A 16,720-nucleotide genomic window follows, 5' to 3' on the forward strand; every position below is an offset into this window, starting at 1 on the left:
CCTCAGAAACAGCCCAGTTCCCAGCTGGCTCGGCTCCAGGGTGGGCAGGTTCGAACCCCGGCTCACAGGAAAAGGCGCAGAGAGTGACCGGGCCACGGACCACGGGGCTCTGCCCACCCTCTGGGGCAGGGAGCCTGGCCCGCACGCCAAGAACCCACCTTGGCAAAGATGTGCCTCCCCGCAGCCTCCTGCGCCCAGGGCTGATGGTAGAAGTCGGCTCGTCTCTCCTCCTCGGGGTTCCCAATCACGTCTGTTATGATCTGCAGCACCGCATGGGGAGGAGGAAATGGTCAGCGGGACGCAGACTGCTGGGCTCATGGGCAGCTGCTGCCATCCCAGGGCCCTCAGCAGGCTTCCCGGACACCCCGCCCCTGCCAGCAGGGACGCGCCCAGGCAGAGCCTGCTCCGGAGGGGAGATGCCCCATGGCTGCTGGGCAGCGTGGGCCCCATGCCGCAGGGGGCTGTTACTGCATTACCCTGCAAGGTAACGCCAAGGCCCAGGCCCTGCTCAGCAGCGGCTCGGCTCTCCAGTGGGGCCCCCGCTGTACCTTGAGGTCCCTCCTCTGGGATTTGATCCATTCCTGAATGAAGTCCTGCGGGTTGTTGCTGAAGCTCAGCATGAAATCTCGCTGCGTCTTCAGCTGGTTGATGGACTCAATGGTCTCGTGGATCTAGCAGGAGAAAGCGAGTGAGGCCTGGATTGGCCATTTTGCTTGCGATTGTCTGTCAAAGGCTCCAAGCAGGGGGGAGAGGCTGGCGGGGCCCAAGGGAAGGCTCAGCGAGAAATGAGCGGATCCCTCTCCCTCCGGGTGCCAAAGCTCAGGGACACACGGGGTAGCAGCAGTCGCTGGAGCTGAGGTGCAGGGGGGTTAACCCGCCCCCCAGCTCAGCGCCGGACACAGAGAGAGCCCCCTCCCCCATCTTCTAGGGGTTAGACTCTCCCCTGGCAGCTAGCCCCAGGGATTCCAGTTCCCAGCCCCGACTCCTTCCTTAACCCTGCCCTGCATGGCCAGGCCCCGGGCAGGCGGCTCTGGACTCCCAGGGCAGGCATGGCCAGGCAGCGTGCCAACGGGGCGGGGGGGGGGCGGGGGGGGGGCAGGGGAGCGCACTGCAGCCTGCGGGAGGGGAGCCCGCACCAGGACTGAATCTCGCTCGGTGGGAGGCTGCTCCCTGTCTGCTGGCCTGGCACGCAGCTCAGATGGGGCAGTGAATCCGACCAGGGGCCCGTTTCCTGCTCCCCTCGGTGGCCAGCTGCAGCCCAATGGCTTGGCGCACCAAGGGGCCAGTGCAGTGCACAGGTCCAAGCTAGAAACGGCAGATTCCCGCCCCAGGCTCGGGTGCTGTGCAGGCCTCGCCCAGAGCCGGGATCTCAGCTGTTACTCAAACAGGGGGGAGGGGGAAGCTTGAAAACATGAAACAGGGTGACTGGTGCAGCAATGTCTGCCTGAGCCTGCTGAGAGCCTGAAACCAGTTCTCCCCTTCGCAGCCTGCCCGCCCTCCAGGAGGGTAGCCCCGTGTCCGCCCCAGGGACTCTCTCGCTGCTGCAGACACCCCCAGCTGATGGGCTCACCCCACAACACAGACATGACCCAGCTGCCCCAGCCCCCACTCGCAACAGAGAGCTCAGGCCTGTCGAACTGGAAGCATGGGGAGAGCAGACAAGAAAGAGAACTTTAACAGCTCCCTCTGGCTGCCTGGTCCCTGCTTCCAAGAAGCCCCCCACCCCCAATCCATTGGGTACCCCATTATCTCCCTGCCTAGGCTGGGGGCGAGCTGCCAGCAGGCCTGGGAGCTGCCAGGGGAGTCACTGGATTGCATAGGCTGCATGCTGGGTTGCGCTCTGGGACATGGAGCCTTCTGCACTGACTGGCGACCCTGCAGCAAGCCAGGACCCAGCCGTTCACAGCCTCAGGCTCCCACTCGCCACAGCAGGACTCCTGCTCTCTACAGACGGGGCGAGGACTGGGCCCAAGGGTGGCACAGACAGGCCCCAAACCTTGGTATCCAGGGAGGCAATTTCCTGCTGGTTGGTGGTGGAGGCCAGGAAGTTGCTCATCTGAGCTTTCAGGGGGTCATCCACCTCGACATCGATGTCGTAGCAGGCCGTCTTCTTCTGGTCGTTGGGATCCACGCTGGGGGGTGAGGGGAGGCTGGCGGTTAGGGCCCACACCTGGCATTTTGCAAGCAGCAGCCAGCCCCGCAGCTGGAGACGTGGTCACATGCAGCCCTGTGCCCCGAGGGAGACCAGCCTCCACCCCCCACAAAACCAGCCTGGCAGGAAACAGAATGAGCTGCACAGAGCTCACCACACCCTGGGGCCCCATCCCCTGACCTCCTCCAGCCAGATGCCATCCGTTCCCGTTTCCTGCTCCGGAGCCAGCCACTCTACACGCCCCATCCAGCCTGAGCACACTGAAGAAAATCCCAGAAGCAACCCAACCCCAGCCCAGCCCAGGGAAGTCCCAGCCCCAGAGCAGACAGCAGGGGCCATGCCATGCCTACCTGATCATGTGGTTGATGATGATGGGATCCGGATGCTGCAGCAGGCCTGCCAGCTTCATGGGGATCTCGGAGAATCGCATGCGAATGCAGCTAAAGATCTATGGGGGCAGGAAGTCAGAGCATTAGCAGCCCCCGTGGGGAGCACAGGGGGATGGGACCCAGACTCCAATACGGGCAGGGACCAGATCACCATCTGCTGGCGTAAGGTAGGTAAACGCTTCAGTGACACCCACGGGGAGTGGGGCACGCCACAGAGCAACTGGCCTGGGGGCAGCCAGATCCTGAGCACTCCTCCCCCAGAGACACGGCCCAGAGACCCCTTCCCCTCGCCCACCCTGGGCCCTGCGGCAAGATGCTGAGCCCGTTTCTGCACGGCAGGGAAAGGGTTGAGCTGAGGCTGGCGAAGGGCGGGGACAAGGGGCGGGGCTCTGCGGAGGCAGGGCAGGGCCAGGCCGGGCTGGCTGCAGCCCAGGGAGCGGGGAGCCCCAGGCCCACCTGGCGGAAGTAGCGGTTGCAGTTGATGTACTCCTTCTCGTGACTGTCCTGCAGCTTGTTGTGTTTGATGTAGAGCCACAGGGCCTGCATGATGCTGGCCCGGGTCTGGGTGTGGACACCCAGCAGGCGAGCCAGGCGAGGGTCCAGTTTGTACTGCGGAGGCTGCAATGAGACACAGATACAGAGACAGTGGCCCCAGGGAGGGCCCGGGCGTCTTGGCTCCACTGAGGTACCCGGGCGCTCCCTCCCAGCACCACCCGCCGACACCAATCTGCAGCCACCCCTCCTCCCTGGGTGGGCACACCGGGTCCGGGGGGGTTGGCCTGCTATTGCCATTCGAAATTCAAGCTACGGGCGCAGCCCAGCTGGGAGCTGTCTGCCCTTCTCCCAGAGCTGGTGCAGCTCCTGCAGCGCTATCCCAGCATGCAGTGTGGCTGGGCTGATAGGATCGGGGTGGAGCACGGCCTGCTGGGATCTGTAGTCTTCCTGGGCCACCAGGGTGCTGAACTGATCTTCTCCCTACAAGGACAGAGCCTCTCATGGACCCACCTGGGCACTGCCTTCCCCACCGTCCCTGGTGACCTGGGTACCACTGGCCACTGCGAGAGTGGCCCCCCATCCCTCTTGCATGGTGGCCAGCTAACCCCCCGGCAGAGGCCCAAACTCTCCAGTGCACAGGCTGATTATCTGCCCCTGGGGCCGGGGGGGGGGGGGGGGGGAAGAGAACAGGCCGGGGGAGGAGTGGGGGTGGAAGAGAAGTCAGTGCTATGGGGGCCAGACCCTGTATGGGGAAAGGACCGTCACTGGGGGGGAGACAGGCCTGGCTCCTTCACTGTTCAGGGCCATACATGCTTATGAAGCCTGGGGCTGGGCCACACCAGCCTCTCCAGCTGTGGGACCCAGCAAGTGCCCTCCCCATCCAGGGACAGTCAGCAGGTGGCCTCAGACACCCAGCAGGGACGAGAGAGGGGAAGAGCAGGCTCTGGCAGGGTGCAGCCACCCTCAGCTGACAGGGCAGCCCCAGGGTGGTGCACATGGACAGGAGGTAGGGGGGCGGGATGGCGAGACACTGGCAGTCAGTGCCGGGAGGTGCCGCCTGCCTCCGGAATGAATCCCCCCACCCAGCAGACGCTGCCGAACCTGCCCTCCCTGGGGGGAGCTTTATGCCCGCTCAAGACGAGCGAATGTTTTGCCTTTGGGGTACCCCAGCATGCACCACATGGCAGGTATTTTTACATACATTTGCTGGGGGCCTCCCCTCCCCGGCTCCTGAAGGTCACTCGATGGGCTGCTCAGGAGATCTGTCCCAGGGACGGCCCCTCCCTGTGCTCCCGGCACAGCCATGCCATTACCTGCCGCTAGAGGGGAGGGGCTTTCCCCAGGGCAGGCAGGCTGGGCAGCGGAGGAGACGGGCCTCACCTGGTGATCCAGCATGAGCAGCAGGGTGCATTTCACATTGACGTCGCCAGGGCGCTTCACCTGGAAGCCGTCGGTCTCCTGGGTCGTGGGCATCCTGTGCCACTAGGGAAAAGGCCACCGAGAATTACTGCCAAGACCACAAGGGGGCGCTCTACACACGTTAGTCGCTAGTTACACCAACATCAGCCGTTTGGAGCCTGACCCAGCGCCAGGGAGCTTGGGGCTGGAGCCTTCTCCGCACCCTGCGGCCTCGGGCTGGCACCCTGGTTGATTACCGACCCGACTGCTGTGCAGGGTCTGTGAACCCCCAGCTCCCAGCTGCTCCGAGTGGACTTGAAACATCCCAGGGCAGCTGAGTTTGAGCCCGTCCTCGGTTGAAAACCCCCCTGCACGCTTGTGCAGCTCAGTGTGTCCCACTTCCCTGCCGCCCTCTACCCCGGGGGCTGGGGGGATACAGAAACCCCGGACATCACTGATAGGGGTTCACACAAACCGCTCAGTAGCAGAGCTCTGGCCGGACACACAGGTCTAGAGCCCTGGAGCCGTGCAGCCATCACACTAGAGTGGGCAGGAGAGTCAGAGTCCTATAAGCCCCTCTGAGTACAGCGCTGGGTATTCCAGGTAGGGTGACCAGAGGTCGCGATTTTATAGGGACAGTCCTGATTCTGGGGGCTCTCTTTTATAGGCTCCTATTCTCCCCCCCACCCCCCAATCCCTTGTCCTGAGGTTTTACACTTGCTGTCTGGTCACCCTGATTCCAGGGCCCCAGGACCGGCCACGGAACCGTGGCCCAGAACCTGAACTTTCCTAACAAAAGCCAGTTCGGTGCAGACAGGCTCAGAAACACAAACCAAGCGTAACTGGAGTCTGCAGCCAGCCTGGAACAACAGCTCTGAGATTGGGCCCTGCCTCCCTTCTCAGGGAGGGAGCTGAGCCCCCGGCGAGCAGAGCGGAGATCCCTGTCGAACACGCTCTCAGCGAGGACTCACGGAGGGGGGGAGTGTGTGTGCTGAGGGGTATTGCAGTGCTTGAATACATTAGTGTCACTGCAGAATTGGGTCCCACTGTGCCATGGAGCACATGGCGTCCCTGACCCATTATTCCCAGGACCACCACCCCCCCTCAAAAATTGCTGACGGGCAGATCTTGGCAATCAGAGCCCTGTTATAGCAGCTTCAGAAACAGTTCAAATCAACAACAACGGGGGTGGGGAACATTTTCTCTATCAGGCCACTGACCCACAGAAAAAAAAAATCAGTTGTGGGCCACACAGAGCTCCACAGGGTACGTGGAGGCTCAAGGTTCCTCTGGGGTGGGCCCAAAAATGAGGGGTTCAGGGTGTGGGAGGGGGCTCTGCGCTGGGGTGCAGGAGGGGGTCAGGGCTCTGGGGTGGGGCTGGGGGTTTGGGCTGCAGAAGGGGGCCCCAGTCTGGGGCCAAGGGGGTTGGCGTGTGGGAGAAGGTTCAGGGTGCAGACTCCGAGAGGGAGTTTGGGTCCAGAAGGGGGCTCAGGGTGCAGCTGGGGGGTCTGGGAGAGAGTTAAGGTGTGTGAGGTGGTTCTGACCAGGAGGTTGGGATGCAGGGTCTGGGAGGGAGTCAGGGTGCAGGAGGGGGCTCAGGGCTGGGGCAGGGGTGCAGGGTCTGGGAGGGAGTTTGGATGCAGGAGGGGGCTCAGGGCTGGGGCAGGGGGTTGGGGTGCAGGGTCTGGGAAGGAGTCAGGGTGCAGGAGGGGGTTCTGACCTGGGGTTCCGGGTGCGGGCTCTGGCCGGGCAGTGCTAACCTCAGGCGGCTCCCAGTCGGCAGCGCAGCAGGGCTGAGGCAGGCTCCCTGCCTGCCCTGGCTCCATGCTGCTCCCAGAAGTGGCGCCATGTCCAGCCCCTAGGCGGAGGGGCCAGGGGGCTCTGCGCGGTGCCTGCGGTCCCTGTAGCTCCCATTTGCGGTTCTCGGCCAATGGGAGCTGCGGAGCCAGCGCTGGGGCAGCACACGGAGCTTCCCTGCACCCCGGGGCCGTAGGGACATGCCGGTCGCTTCTGGTCACTTCGCGGAGCCAACCAGACTTTTAACAGCCTGGCAACCCGCCCCCCGCAGCGGAGCAGGCCAGCGCTCCCGGCTCCAGTCCAGCGGGGGGAGGAGGGGGCGCTAAGGCTCAGGGCTTCAGGCCTGCAGCGTGGAGACTTGCTGCAGGCCAGATGAAATGAAGCAGAGGCTGGATCCAGCCTGCAGGTTCCCCACCCTGAACTACAAGTTAACACAGAAACTGCCCGGCTGGGTCAGGGCCGAGGCCCATCTAGCCCGGTAGCCCACACTGCATGCTGGAGGCAGGTGCAGGAAGCGCTGCAGGAGGCAGTTCTGGAAGGATTTGCTTTGAGGGAGGGTCTCTGACCCCGTTAGAGGCTGGCTGATGCCTGGGAACCTGTTTCCACAGTGTTCACTGTCCAGCTCAGGGTCTGCCCCCTGCCCAGTGACAGCTCTGGCAGTAAGTTTCACCGGCCAGTCGCACGTCACGTTCCCGGAGGTTTCCTGCTTCCCCCAGGGCTGCCCAGGTGAAAAGCAGATTTACGACAACATTTGTTTGTGGGCTGGGACAGGCAACATTTGCCCCCGACCAGCAGCCATGCGAAGTTTGGGATTCTCACGCCCCCCCCAAGGCTGGAAGTGTCTAGTGCGCACCCCACTGCAGCCGGGAATCCTCCCCTCACATGCGGGGGCCGGAGAGCACCCCCGTACAGCGCCCCACAGAGCCCTAGGAAGCTCGCCAGACCCAGCTCTCCTGCGGCCTGCTCCAGCCCAAGAGCGGAGATGCTGTGGGCTCACTCTGACCCCTCGACTCCCAGCTTGCCTCCCAGAGCTCCACTGAGTGGATTTCAGGGCAGGGATTTGTCAGGAGCAGGCACTGGGCAGGGCAGTGCCCCGTTATCGACGGGATTTCACAGCAGGATCTCCCAGGCCCTAGAGGCTGCAGGAGTCCTTCAACACGTGGGGGTGGGGAGGTGACACACAAGCTAGTGCCAGCAAAGCCACGAGCTGTCTAGGGGGCAGCGCTGCACGAGCCCCCGTCCCGCCCCCGTTTTCTGGGATCTCGACACGGCGAGCGGAAGCGTTGGTGCGGGCAGCAGTCGCCGGCCCGGCCTGCCCAGCGCTGCCCTGCCCAGACCATTCCACAGTGCTGGGACGGCCCAACTCCGGCACCAGGCCCCTCCGACTGGTCCTGCTGGGTCTGCAGCTCGGGCTGGGGCTGCTTCCTTCACCCAGCACCTCACCTCTCCTCGGGCTCCTCTCCCACCTCCTGCTCCCGCAGCTCAGGCTGCCAAGTTCCCCCTGCCCCACCTGAACCTCACCCAGGCCTCCAGTGACAACTGCACCCGGCTCCTCCTCTCCCCACCACCACTTCTCAAAACCGCCCCACACCCCCCTCTGCCAACCTGCCCTGGGCCCCAAGAGGTTAACGGCGAGGGCTGCTGGGCGGGGCAGCAAAGCGGCAGGCAGTTGCTGCTGGGAGTCGTCCAGGTGGGGGCGGGGGGGAGAGGCAGGCCAGGCCAGGCTGTTGCCACTTCATTCTGGGCCACGCGCCAACACCGCCACAAACAAAACAAAGCCACAAGCTGGAAGCCAGAGCAAGCCCCAGCCACTCCCTGCAGGGAGGGCCCGGTGCAGCCGCGCAGATGCCAGCCCCAGCATTACTGCCGTTCCGCCGGCTCCCCCACGGAGGGGCTCTCTGCTCCAGGCACGAGCCCTGGGGTACCACGCGCTCAGGGGGTGACTAGCTGCCTAATGGCCTCCCTTGGGCCATTTGGGTCTTGGCCAAAAGGATCCCACCACTGAGCGTGCCACAGAGCCAGCCCCAGGCCTCCAAGGAGGCCCGGAGCTCGCAGGCCAGAGACCCGCTGGGGGCGCTGCTAGGAGACGGCTGCTCCACCCCAAGCCGCGGCTCACCTCCACCAGATGGTTGTCTGGTCCATAGAGCTCCTTGTCCAGTTCGATGACGAGGCTCTTGAAAAAGGAGGAGAACTTCCTCTTCTGCTTACTCGGCTGAAAGAGAGGAACCGCTGCAGTGCCTGCCTGCCCTTCCCCAGCTGCAGGGCCGGGGGGCAGGAGTGCAGCAGGCCATTACCAGAGCCCCAGGCCCCAGACAGACAGGGCGGGGGGATTACAGAGGTGCAGCCACACAGGCAGCTCCTCAGCTGGCTGCTCGGAGACGGTTGTGGGCACATCAGAGCGAGCACTGGTGCTGCGGGGCCCAGGAGTTTGCAATGCCGGGCTCTGGAAGGGGTGCGATGGAGAGGCCCTACACAGCTAGAAGCGAAGGGCTGCTCTGGGGGAGGGCCTGGGAACCTGCTGGCACACGGGGCGAGGTGGGAAGGGGGTGCTGCCAGTGCTGTGGGGCTCTGCACAGAGTACCAGGTGCCGTGTGGACATTCACAGCCTCCCTCACAGCCAGGCCAAGTCCAGAACCCGGGCAGGGCCAGTGTTACTCCCTGTCCCATGGCTATCAAAGGGAAGATCTGGGCTGGGAGAGGCTCCGAACATGGGGAGGGATAGACGGGGGCTGAACAGCTGCGTGCAGCTCCCCCAGCAGGAACAGCTCTCAGCTCCCCTGTGCAGCACCAGGCGGCGTGGAGGCTGCCAGGCTGGCAGTCAGTGTCCTTACATCCTCCAGGAGCTTGCCTTCCACGCGCAGCTCCCACGAGGCCACGCGCTCGCTGCCGTCCCCCTCCTCCTTGCCCGGGGTGAAGGTGTTGGAGATGTAAATCCGCAGCTTCCGCTTTTGCTGCAGTGCGGAGAGAAACAGGGGAACACCCTGGATTCAGCGAGCACCCAGCACCCACCCCAGAGCCTCTCCCTCCGGAGACCTGCTGCCGGGAGGGGGAGCACCATCTCCCATAGCGGTCGGGGAGGGGGCAGGAGAGAAGCACGCACACAGGAACCGACAAGGCCAGACCGTGGCTGCAATCTGCCCGTGCTCCCCCAAGCCACACAAAGGGCTATGAAACTGCTGCTCGGCTGCACGCTCCTCTTGGTCCCAGCTGGCTGGAGAGCCACCTCCTCCACGCGTATCTCGGGAAGGCCCGGGAGTGAGGTGGGCCCCACTCAGATGGGGCAGCTCCAGCCCCTATTTTTGCACGTGGCTCTGGCTATTTGCCCTTCCAGCAAGGCAGCTGCCTGCTCCTTTGGTCCAAGAGCTGGATCACAAGCAGGGGCTGCCCAAGCAGGATCCGACTTTCCAGGGCTGTCACGCACCGTGAGAGGTTTCTTGATGGCCTCCTGGATTTCCATTCTCTTCCGGGCAATGGTCTGATCCAGCTTGCGCTCGAAGGCGAGAAGGTCCATGTAGGCCTGAGACTCTGGGACCAGCTCCCGGATCTACCAAACAGAGAGCCCATCAGAGAACCGCCGTGGGCCCCGCACTGCACGCCTGCCCCTTCCCTGCAGGGACGGTTTGCCGGTCTCCGCCCTCCCCAGGCCATGCACATGTCATGGCTCACTCCCCCCATACCCTACAGCAGCAGCTCCCAAGTCACAGGGCCGAGTCACTAGCACCACGGAGCCCGGCAAGGTGAGAGCCCAGCTCGGGCTTGAGGCCATTTGGAAAAGCTGCCCAGTACTCCAGACAACCTCTGAAATCCCCACCCCCGCTGAATGGGCCTGACCACTGTGACCTGAACACCCCAGCTCACATCCCCACCCACAATGCCTGGACACCCCAACTCCCACGCCTGGGGCGTCTGGAGCTGGATATCCCAGCTGTTCAGGCCCCGACTAACTCTACAGCTGCGCAGCTCGCCCCGGCAGGCAGGCGGGCGCGAAGACAAACCACCTCTGAGGATGCAGTTTCATTCCAGAGCAGCGTCATTGCAAGCGTGCCCAGCACGGGCCTGCAATGCACCTGCCAAGCACTCCAAGCAGGGCGCTCGCCAAGCAGGGCTGGCGGCACGTTCCTGCCCCCGTGGGCACTGCCACCCAGCTCGGAGCCCGCCTCGCCACTCTGCAGCCGCCTAGGGTTCCAGCCCAGCAGGTGATCTCGCACCGGCGAGGGCAGGGCAGACCAAACACCCCAGTGCAATGGCCTTTGTCAACAAGCCCAGAGGCTCAGAATGGGAACAACTGCACCAGGGTTCTCGAAACCAAGTCACTGTTGCTCTCCCCCATTCCCACCCAGGGTAGCCCCTAACCCATGGGCATCGTCTTCCCCTGCTGCTATAGAGGGCGCGTCACCTCCCCTCATCTCCACCCCACTGAGGGTGCCTCAAGACCCCGGGCACCTGCTTACCCTCTGAGGGCAGGAAGGTAACAGAGAAACCATTCCCCCTACAACGCCCATTCCACTGGCAGGAGTGCACCCCACTCTGGGGCTGAGGCCCAGCACCCTCGCTCAGCAGCACTTACCCTCTGCGGTAGGACCTTGTCCGCCATCTTCCTTCTTTTCAGCCTGCAAGCAGCACACAGAACGGCAGCGTTAGGTGAGCGCAGGCTGAACTCCTGAGCAGCTTCTAATACCCACGTCAGACCAGAGCCCCATGTGCTGGGGCTCTGCAGACAAACACAACACCCTGCCCCCCAGCACCGCCTCATTTGTACTATAGCTTGTTATTGGTTAGTGGTCTGCAGCTCCAGTAACTCCAGCCTAGAACTCAGAGGGTCACAGCAACTCTCAGATCATGGAGAGTCAGCCACCGAGCCAGCCCTGAACCCTCTGGAGACTCCGCTCCTTGCTGAGGGCGCGAGAATCAGCCAGACAGAGCTGGAGTTTCCAGGCCGCGCCGTCCCTCCTGGTTCAGGCGTGCACAAGACACATCACAGATCGGTCAGTCAAGGGGTGGATGGGGGGTTGTCCCCTGAGTCACCCCAAGCTTGGGTCTAGCAGCAGCGCTCTGGCTAACAGCAAGGGGCAGGATGGGGAGAGCAGGGAGTATCCCAGCACCTCCCAACACCATCCAAGAGCTGGATGTTTCTGCTGAGGCAATCAGCAAAGTGGTTATTGTGGACACTTGAACTATCCTCATTAGGTTTCAGAGTTCGGATCGTGCTGCCCTGAGGCACCTCGGACCCTATGCTGATGCCCTCTCTGCTGACCGTCAGCTGGTTGCTGAGAGGGGAGTTCAGCACAGGAAGCCAGGAGGTCCAGTGCTTGGAGCTGTAGCTCCTACAAATGTACCTGCCTACTGGGAAGGAGGCAGAGCGAGGGCGAGGGCCACACCCAGGAGCGTCTGGACATTTGCCTCCTGCATTACCTCAGGCTGCTGGGGAGCCCTGGCCCATTAGATCTGCAGCTAATCAGGGAGCAGAGCAGTGTATGCCATGGGTCAGAGCGCAATGCCATGCTGGCTAGGGCAAAGCTGCACGTCCTGCAGAGGCCGAGCTCACGCCATAGGAAGGGGTCCCTCGCTCCACCTTTCCTCCCCCCCAGCCCAGGCGTGGCTCATGCTGTGGGGATCACAGGAGGCAAACGAAGGATTCTCAGGGGTTTTTCCCCCCGAAACAGGGACACTGCCGGTAATCGGCTGCTTTCACGCCCCTCATTCAGCCAGCTGCATTTCCCCATTTATCTAAATTCCACCTCTGCTCAGGAACATCACCCAGACGCACAGAGCCAGCGATTCCCCTGAGTGAGTCTCTTTCCCCCCCCCAGATGCCTGCAGCCAGCTCCGTGACACCATGGAAATCTGCATCGATTCCCAGAGCATGGGAGCTCGGCCTCCTACAGTACAGCTGGGCTCTGCTAAAGGGAAGGACCCAGCGATCTGCCAAGCTGGGGTAATGCACCTTCATTCGGGTTTTGAAATAACCGGGGCCCAGGGCGCAGCCTCCATTAGACCCACGAGAACCTGCCCTGGGGCCCCTGAGAATCAATCAACAAACCCTCATGAAAACAGACACAGAGCAAAGCCATTACCAGCCCTGTAAACAACTCAGGATGTGCTGGCAGGGCCGAAAGGGGGAAGAGGCCAAGAGAACGCTGCGTGCCGGGAAGCTGGCTGCCACAGGCCATGACTTCGGCTGCAGTGACGCTCCTAGCAGCCTCCAGCCCCACAGCAATCCCCACGGGGCTTCCCTCACTTCAGCCAGCAGCGTGGCAGGGCGCGGGGGAGACACATCACGCAGCCCCTCCCAGGAGAGGTCCAGAGCTCCCACTGTGTCTGGGCGCCTGCCAGAGCAGTGTGAGAGCAGGAGCCTCACGACACCAACACTGCTTCTGTTGTGTGTGTGGGGGGGGGGGGGGGGACAGTTCTCAGAGCCCTGTGCCTCTCAGGGGGCAACTAGCAAGTGACAGGCCCTGGATCCCCACAGCTCCCCTGCAAGGACACCAGTTGGGGAAATGGAGGCAGAGGTAGATCAGGGACGTGCTCCCAGCCTGGAGCCCTGGGCAGAACTGGGGTTGGTTGGGATGCAGCAGCGCAGGCTGGAGCCAGCGCACTAACGCCCCCGGCGATGGGGACTTGGGCTCGCCCATCCCCAGGTCAGGCGCATCGTCGCCCGCACAGACACCCTTACCCTCGCCTTTGGCTTGCCAGAGGGGGCTGCGCCTGCGGGGCAAGCAGGCGCTTTCTGAAGGGATCCATGATCGCCTGTGGCATTCCTGGTCGCATCGGAGAGGCTGCTCCATAGGGGGGTCCTGACGGGGATCCCACCTGCAATCCTGCCATGGGCATCCGGCTCCCCGGCGGCATCCCAGGACGCTAGCAGGAGAGAAGGAGACACAGTTACCTTGGCAAGCCTCCTCCTGGGCTCTCGCAGGCTCCCTAGAAGGGCCTGTGACCCACATGGCCCAGGTGTCTGTGCACCCAGCTGCTGGCAGCACAGCCTGGAACGTGCAGGCGCTGGGAGCAGGCACCGAAGAGCCCACAACACCCCACCCCGCGCACTCACAGGGGAGGGCAACGGCGCAGGGCAGCGGCAGAGCCAGAAAGTGACGGGGCAGCTGCACAAGGTGAGGGCTCCTGGACACTCGGGTTTGACGTGGAGATAACTGGTTGCTAATCAACTCCTAGGGCTAGACTGGAGCCACTGCAAACATCTGGGGATTCCCCTAGGCTGAGCACAGAGCACTGTCCCCTGCCGAGTGTGGCAGGGGGAGGTGTGGGGGGCAGGGCTAGGAGAACAGAGCACAGGCAATCCCGGAGCTGCACCATGGGAGGGCACCACGGAGCAGAGTCACGCAGGGAGAGGCAGTGTGGGGGGCACGGCTTGGGGGCCCAGAGAGATGTCACTTGCTGAGATGAGGGAGCACAGCGGCGTCACCTGCTGACCTGCAGTGTGGAGGGAGGGGCCATGCTGGCTGAGCTGGGGGGGGGGGGGTCACAACGTGCCATCATGGGTTGAGCTGCAGCTTTTGCTACTCTAGAAAATACAAGCAGGAAAGTGGAACAGAAAATGAAGAAGTGCAAGCCGCAGGGAGCACCCCCCCGCTAACGGACTTGTCAGTACACGGGAAACCCCCTTTGGGGGTCTAGGCAGGTTCCACCACAGGCCTGGCCGCTTTCACTTCCCTCTGGGAGGAGGAGGGGGACACAGGCTCAGCACAGAACGAGGCTCCCTGCAGTAACTATGGCACCACGCTGATTCCCTGCCACCAGGGGATGTGCACCCCAAGACCCACATCGCACTCGGCAGCTACTGGTGGGAGGTTCTGGCTCTGGACTGGCCTGGTGCCTGCCCGAGTGCTGCAGTGCCTTGACTCAGGGCACACAATGGCCTCTTAAAGCACGACAGTGGCCTTCACACAGCTGTGTTTATTAGTGTCACGTTCCCAGAGGTGGTGTGCGTGGCTCAGGGCGGGTCCTCTCTCCTGACAGCCCAGTACCATCATGATGGGGTTGTGCCAGGGAAAATCCAGCTCCCTAATGGCCCACTGACATGTACCTTTAGACAGACAGTATCTGATTGGGTGACAAAGGCTGCACGGGGGCCGGGGGGAGTTGTGTGACATTAAATGAGCCCTGACGACACCTCAGGAGGTACGAGCTTGATCCTGTGACCTCTGGCCTCATCACGTGATCCCCCCGGGGATCCAACAGCGCATTCCTTGGAGGCTGTAAGCCCACAACTTCACACCTCAACCCTCCTCTCCAGGATCCACCTCCACCCAGAGCCAGGCCCAGACAGGTACGATCCAGGGCATGCAGAGCGAAACGGAGCAATGCATGCTGGGACCCGCAGTCTCTGCCGCAGCACTGCTGCGCTGAACACAAGGCTGCAATTGACCTCATGTTACCTACATTTAGTGCAGCCTTTGGGTGCTTGACAAACTGCCAGCGTGGCCGCTGGCTGGCCAACCGCCTCAGGGCTTCCTAGTTTGCTTGGTCTGCTTTCCGAGATATCAGGAATGGGCTCCCTATTGCCAAGGAGGTTGTGTGGCTGGGAAAGTCACCAAGCCAGCAGGACAACATTTCATTGCTGCCAGCAGCTCCAGAACATGCCGAGACAGCCCCCGCTGTTCCCCGGCTGCTTTTGCTTGGGCCCTGCATGTGACGGAGGGCGTTGGAGAGCATGGAAGAAAAACAGACTGAGCCGCTGTGTGGCGAGCGCTTCCTCCAAGGGAGAAGAGCTCGGGGAACTGACTCAACGTACGAGCCATGTAACGGCCAAGCAGCAGTGCTGCCCAGGGGCTCAACAGGAGCAGCTGCCGGCCCTGATGCGCAAGGTACCTGCACACACTGCCACCAAACACAAAACGTCCTGAATAGGGATTTCTGCTCAGCCTGCTGCAAACGCAATGAAACGCTGCAATAAAACAGAGAGGGGCCCGTTTGGCTGGGCTGCGTGTACTCTGGAGTGACCATCGGGGTGCACATCACGGCCAGGTTTTGCACAGCCCTATGTGACATTTTAGGTGAAGTTAACGAGCTTGTCTGCATATAGCCATAACTTCGGCTTGAAGTCGGGTGATGTAGCGAGCTTTGGAGATCCCTAGTTACTAAAGCCCTCTCCAGAACAAGCCTCCTACACAGACTGCCCGAGGGGGCGAGACACTGATCCCAGGCATACCAGGAGCAGTTCAGGCTCCATGGCTCACACAGGTGTTGACCACTCGGCTGAGTTCACCAATTAGCATAAAGCCTGGGTTTGGACTGGGGGAACTGGAACTGAGTCCCACCAAACTCATCTCCTAGAGAAGCCAAAGAGCCATTAAACAGGCACAATTTCCACTCCCTGCTCAGCTGGACTGGATGCAAACAGGTGAGCTGCAAGTGGAAGGTTCTGACAGCTGCTAGATATGCTCTGAGGCCTCCAGTTTCTCAACAAGTGCCAACTTCACAGGAGGCCCTATACAAATATTTTAAAAAGTCCACATTTAAACACGTTAAGGCTGCAAAGTCAGGCACCCAAAGTTAGCAAGTGCCAAATTTCAGGCTGCCCAGGCAATCTTAATTCAACCCACATGTAATTACAGACTTGTCACAATGCCCTACATGGGCTGTCAGCACTTTGGAACCCGGGACCTTCAGAGCCATAGTACAGACCTCCTCCACTTGAGCTACAGGAGCAGCTAGTAGCAGAAGTAGGCTGTTGCCCAACATGCCGTTACTGTTTCACAAATAGTTGTATAATCTACCGGCTAACTGTCATGTTGCCCTCTTGGGGCTGGTCCACAGAAGAGTATCAGAATTCCTAGGTTATACTAATGGCTGTAAGACAGAGCAGGGCACAGGGTTACAGACAGGATAGACAAGCACATAAATGTGGCACATTAATTCTGAAAGGCACTGTGGGAAATGGATAAGCCTTAGTTCTAGCTTACTAGAGAGCTGGGCTCTATTCCTAGCTCTTCCTGAAGTCACCTTGGGCAATCTTTCAGTTACCCCCATTGTGAAGTATGGGGAAATTCCAGTCACTTAGCTTCTAACATTTAATCTCAACAATTCCACCTGGCACGGAAAACACAGAACAGACTGAATTCTAAGGGGCAGAACTCGTGCAAAACTAATTCATTTTGCTTCCGATTTCCTTTGTTGGCACCACCCAGGAAGCTGAACAATGTTCCCAAACGGAGAGCAATCACTGCTACACCCCAGCTAGTTCCCGCCACCTACAGCTGCCCACGTCGCTGCCCCCACACAGGAGACCGCGTCACATGGCACCTACTCAACAGGACATGGGGATGGAGCAGTCCAATTGGCTAATGAGAATTTCAAACAGCAACGAGATAGTTAAATGAACTGCTTATCGTTTTACCTGGTAAATAAAATGAAGCTGTACTGGGGACATTTATGGGCCTTGTCTGGTGGGCCCACTCCTCGCACATTCCCGCCCAGCACTGTTGCCGCTTTCTCTCTCTGCTCCCGCCCCATATTTCTTAGTTTCTCTTCC

The 16,720-nt window shown here is 61.6% G+C and overlaps 1 protein-coding gene across 1 annotated transcript in view; it reads right to left on the minus strand.

Moving 5' to 3' along the window:
* Window positions 1–16,720, minus strand: part of SMARCD2 (SWI/SNF related, matrix associated, actin dependent regulator of chromatin, subfamily d, member 2) — a 32,676-nt gene that overhangs the window by 1,759 nt on the left and 14,197 nt on the right. Inside the window, exons 2-12 of the mRNA XM_044999258.1 lie at window positions 12,905–13,089; window positions 10,799–10,841; window positions 9,653–9,775; window positions 9,063–9,182; window positions 8,348–8,443; window positions 4,417–4,518; window positions 2,998–3,159; window positions 2,503–2,600; window positions 1,997–2,132; window positions 549–671; window positions 159–260 (exon numbers count right to left, since the gene is read on the minus strand). Of these exons, the coding sequence (XP_044855193.1) occupies window positions 159–260; window positions 549–671; window positions 1,997–2,132; window positions 2,503–2,600; window positions 2,998–3,159; window positions 4,417–4,518; window positions 8,348–8,443; window positions 9,063–9,182; window positions 9,653–9,775; window positions 10,799–10,841; window positions 12,905–13,089 (1,290 nt within the window). The remainder of the gene's footprint in view (window positions 1–158; window positions 261–548; window positions 672–1,996; window positions 2,133–2,502; window positions 2,601–2,997; window positions 3,160–4,416; window positions 4,519–8,347; window positions 8,444–9,062; window positions 9,183–9,652; window positions 9,776–10,798; window positions 10,842–12,904; window positions 13,090–16,720) is intronic.

This window comes from Mauremys mutica, chromosome 25, assembly GCF_020497125.1.
Source record: "Mauremys mutica isolate MM-2020 ecotype Southern chromosome 25, ASM2049712v1, whole genome shotgun sequence".
In the NCBI taxonomy this organism is placed as follows: domain Eukaryota; kingdom Metazoa; phylum Chordata; order Testudines; family Geoemydidae; genus Mauremys; species Mauremys mutica.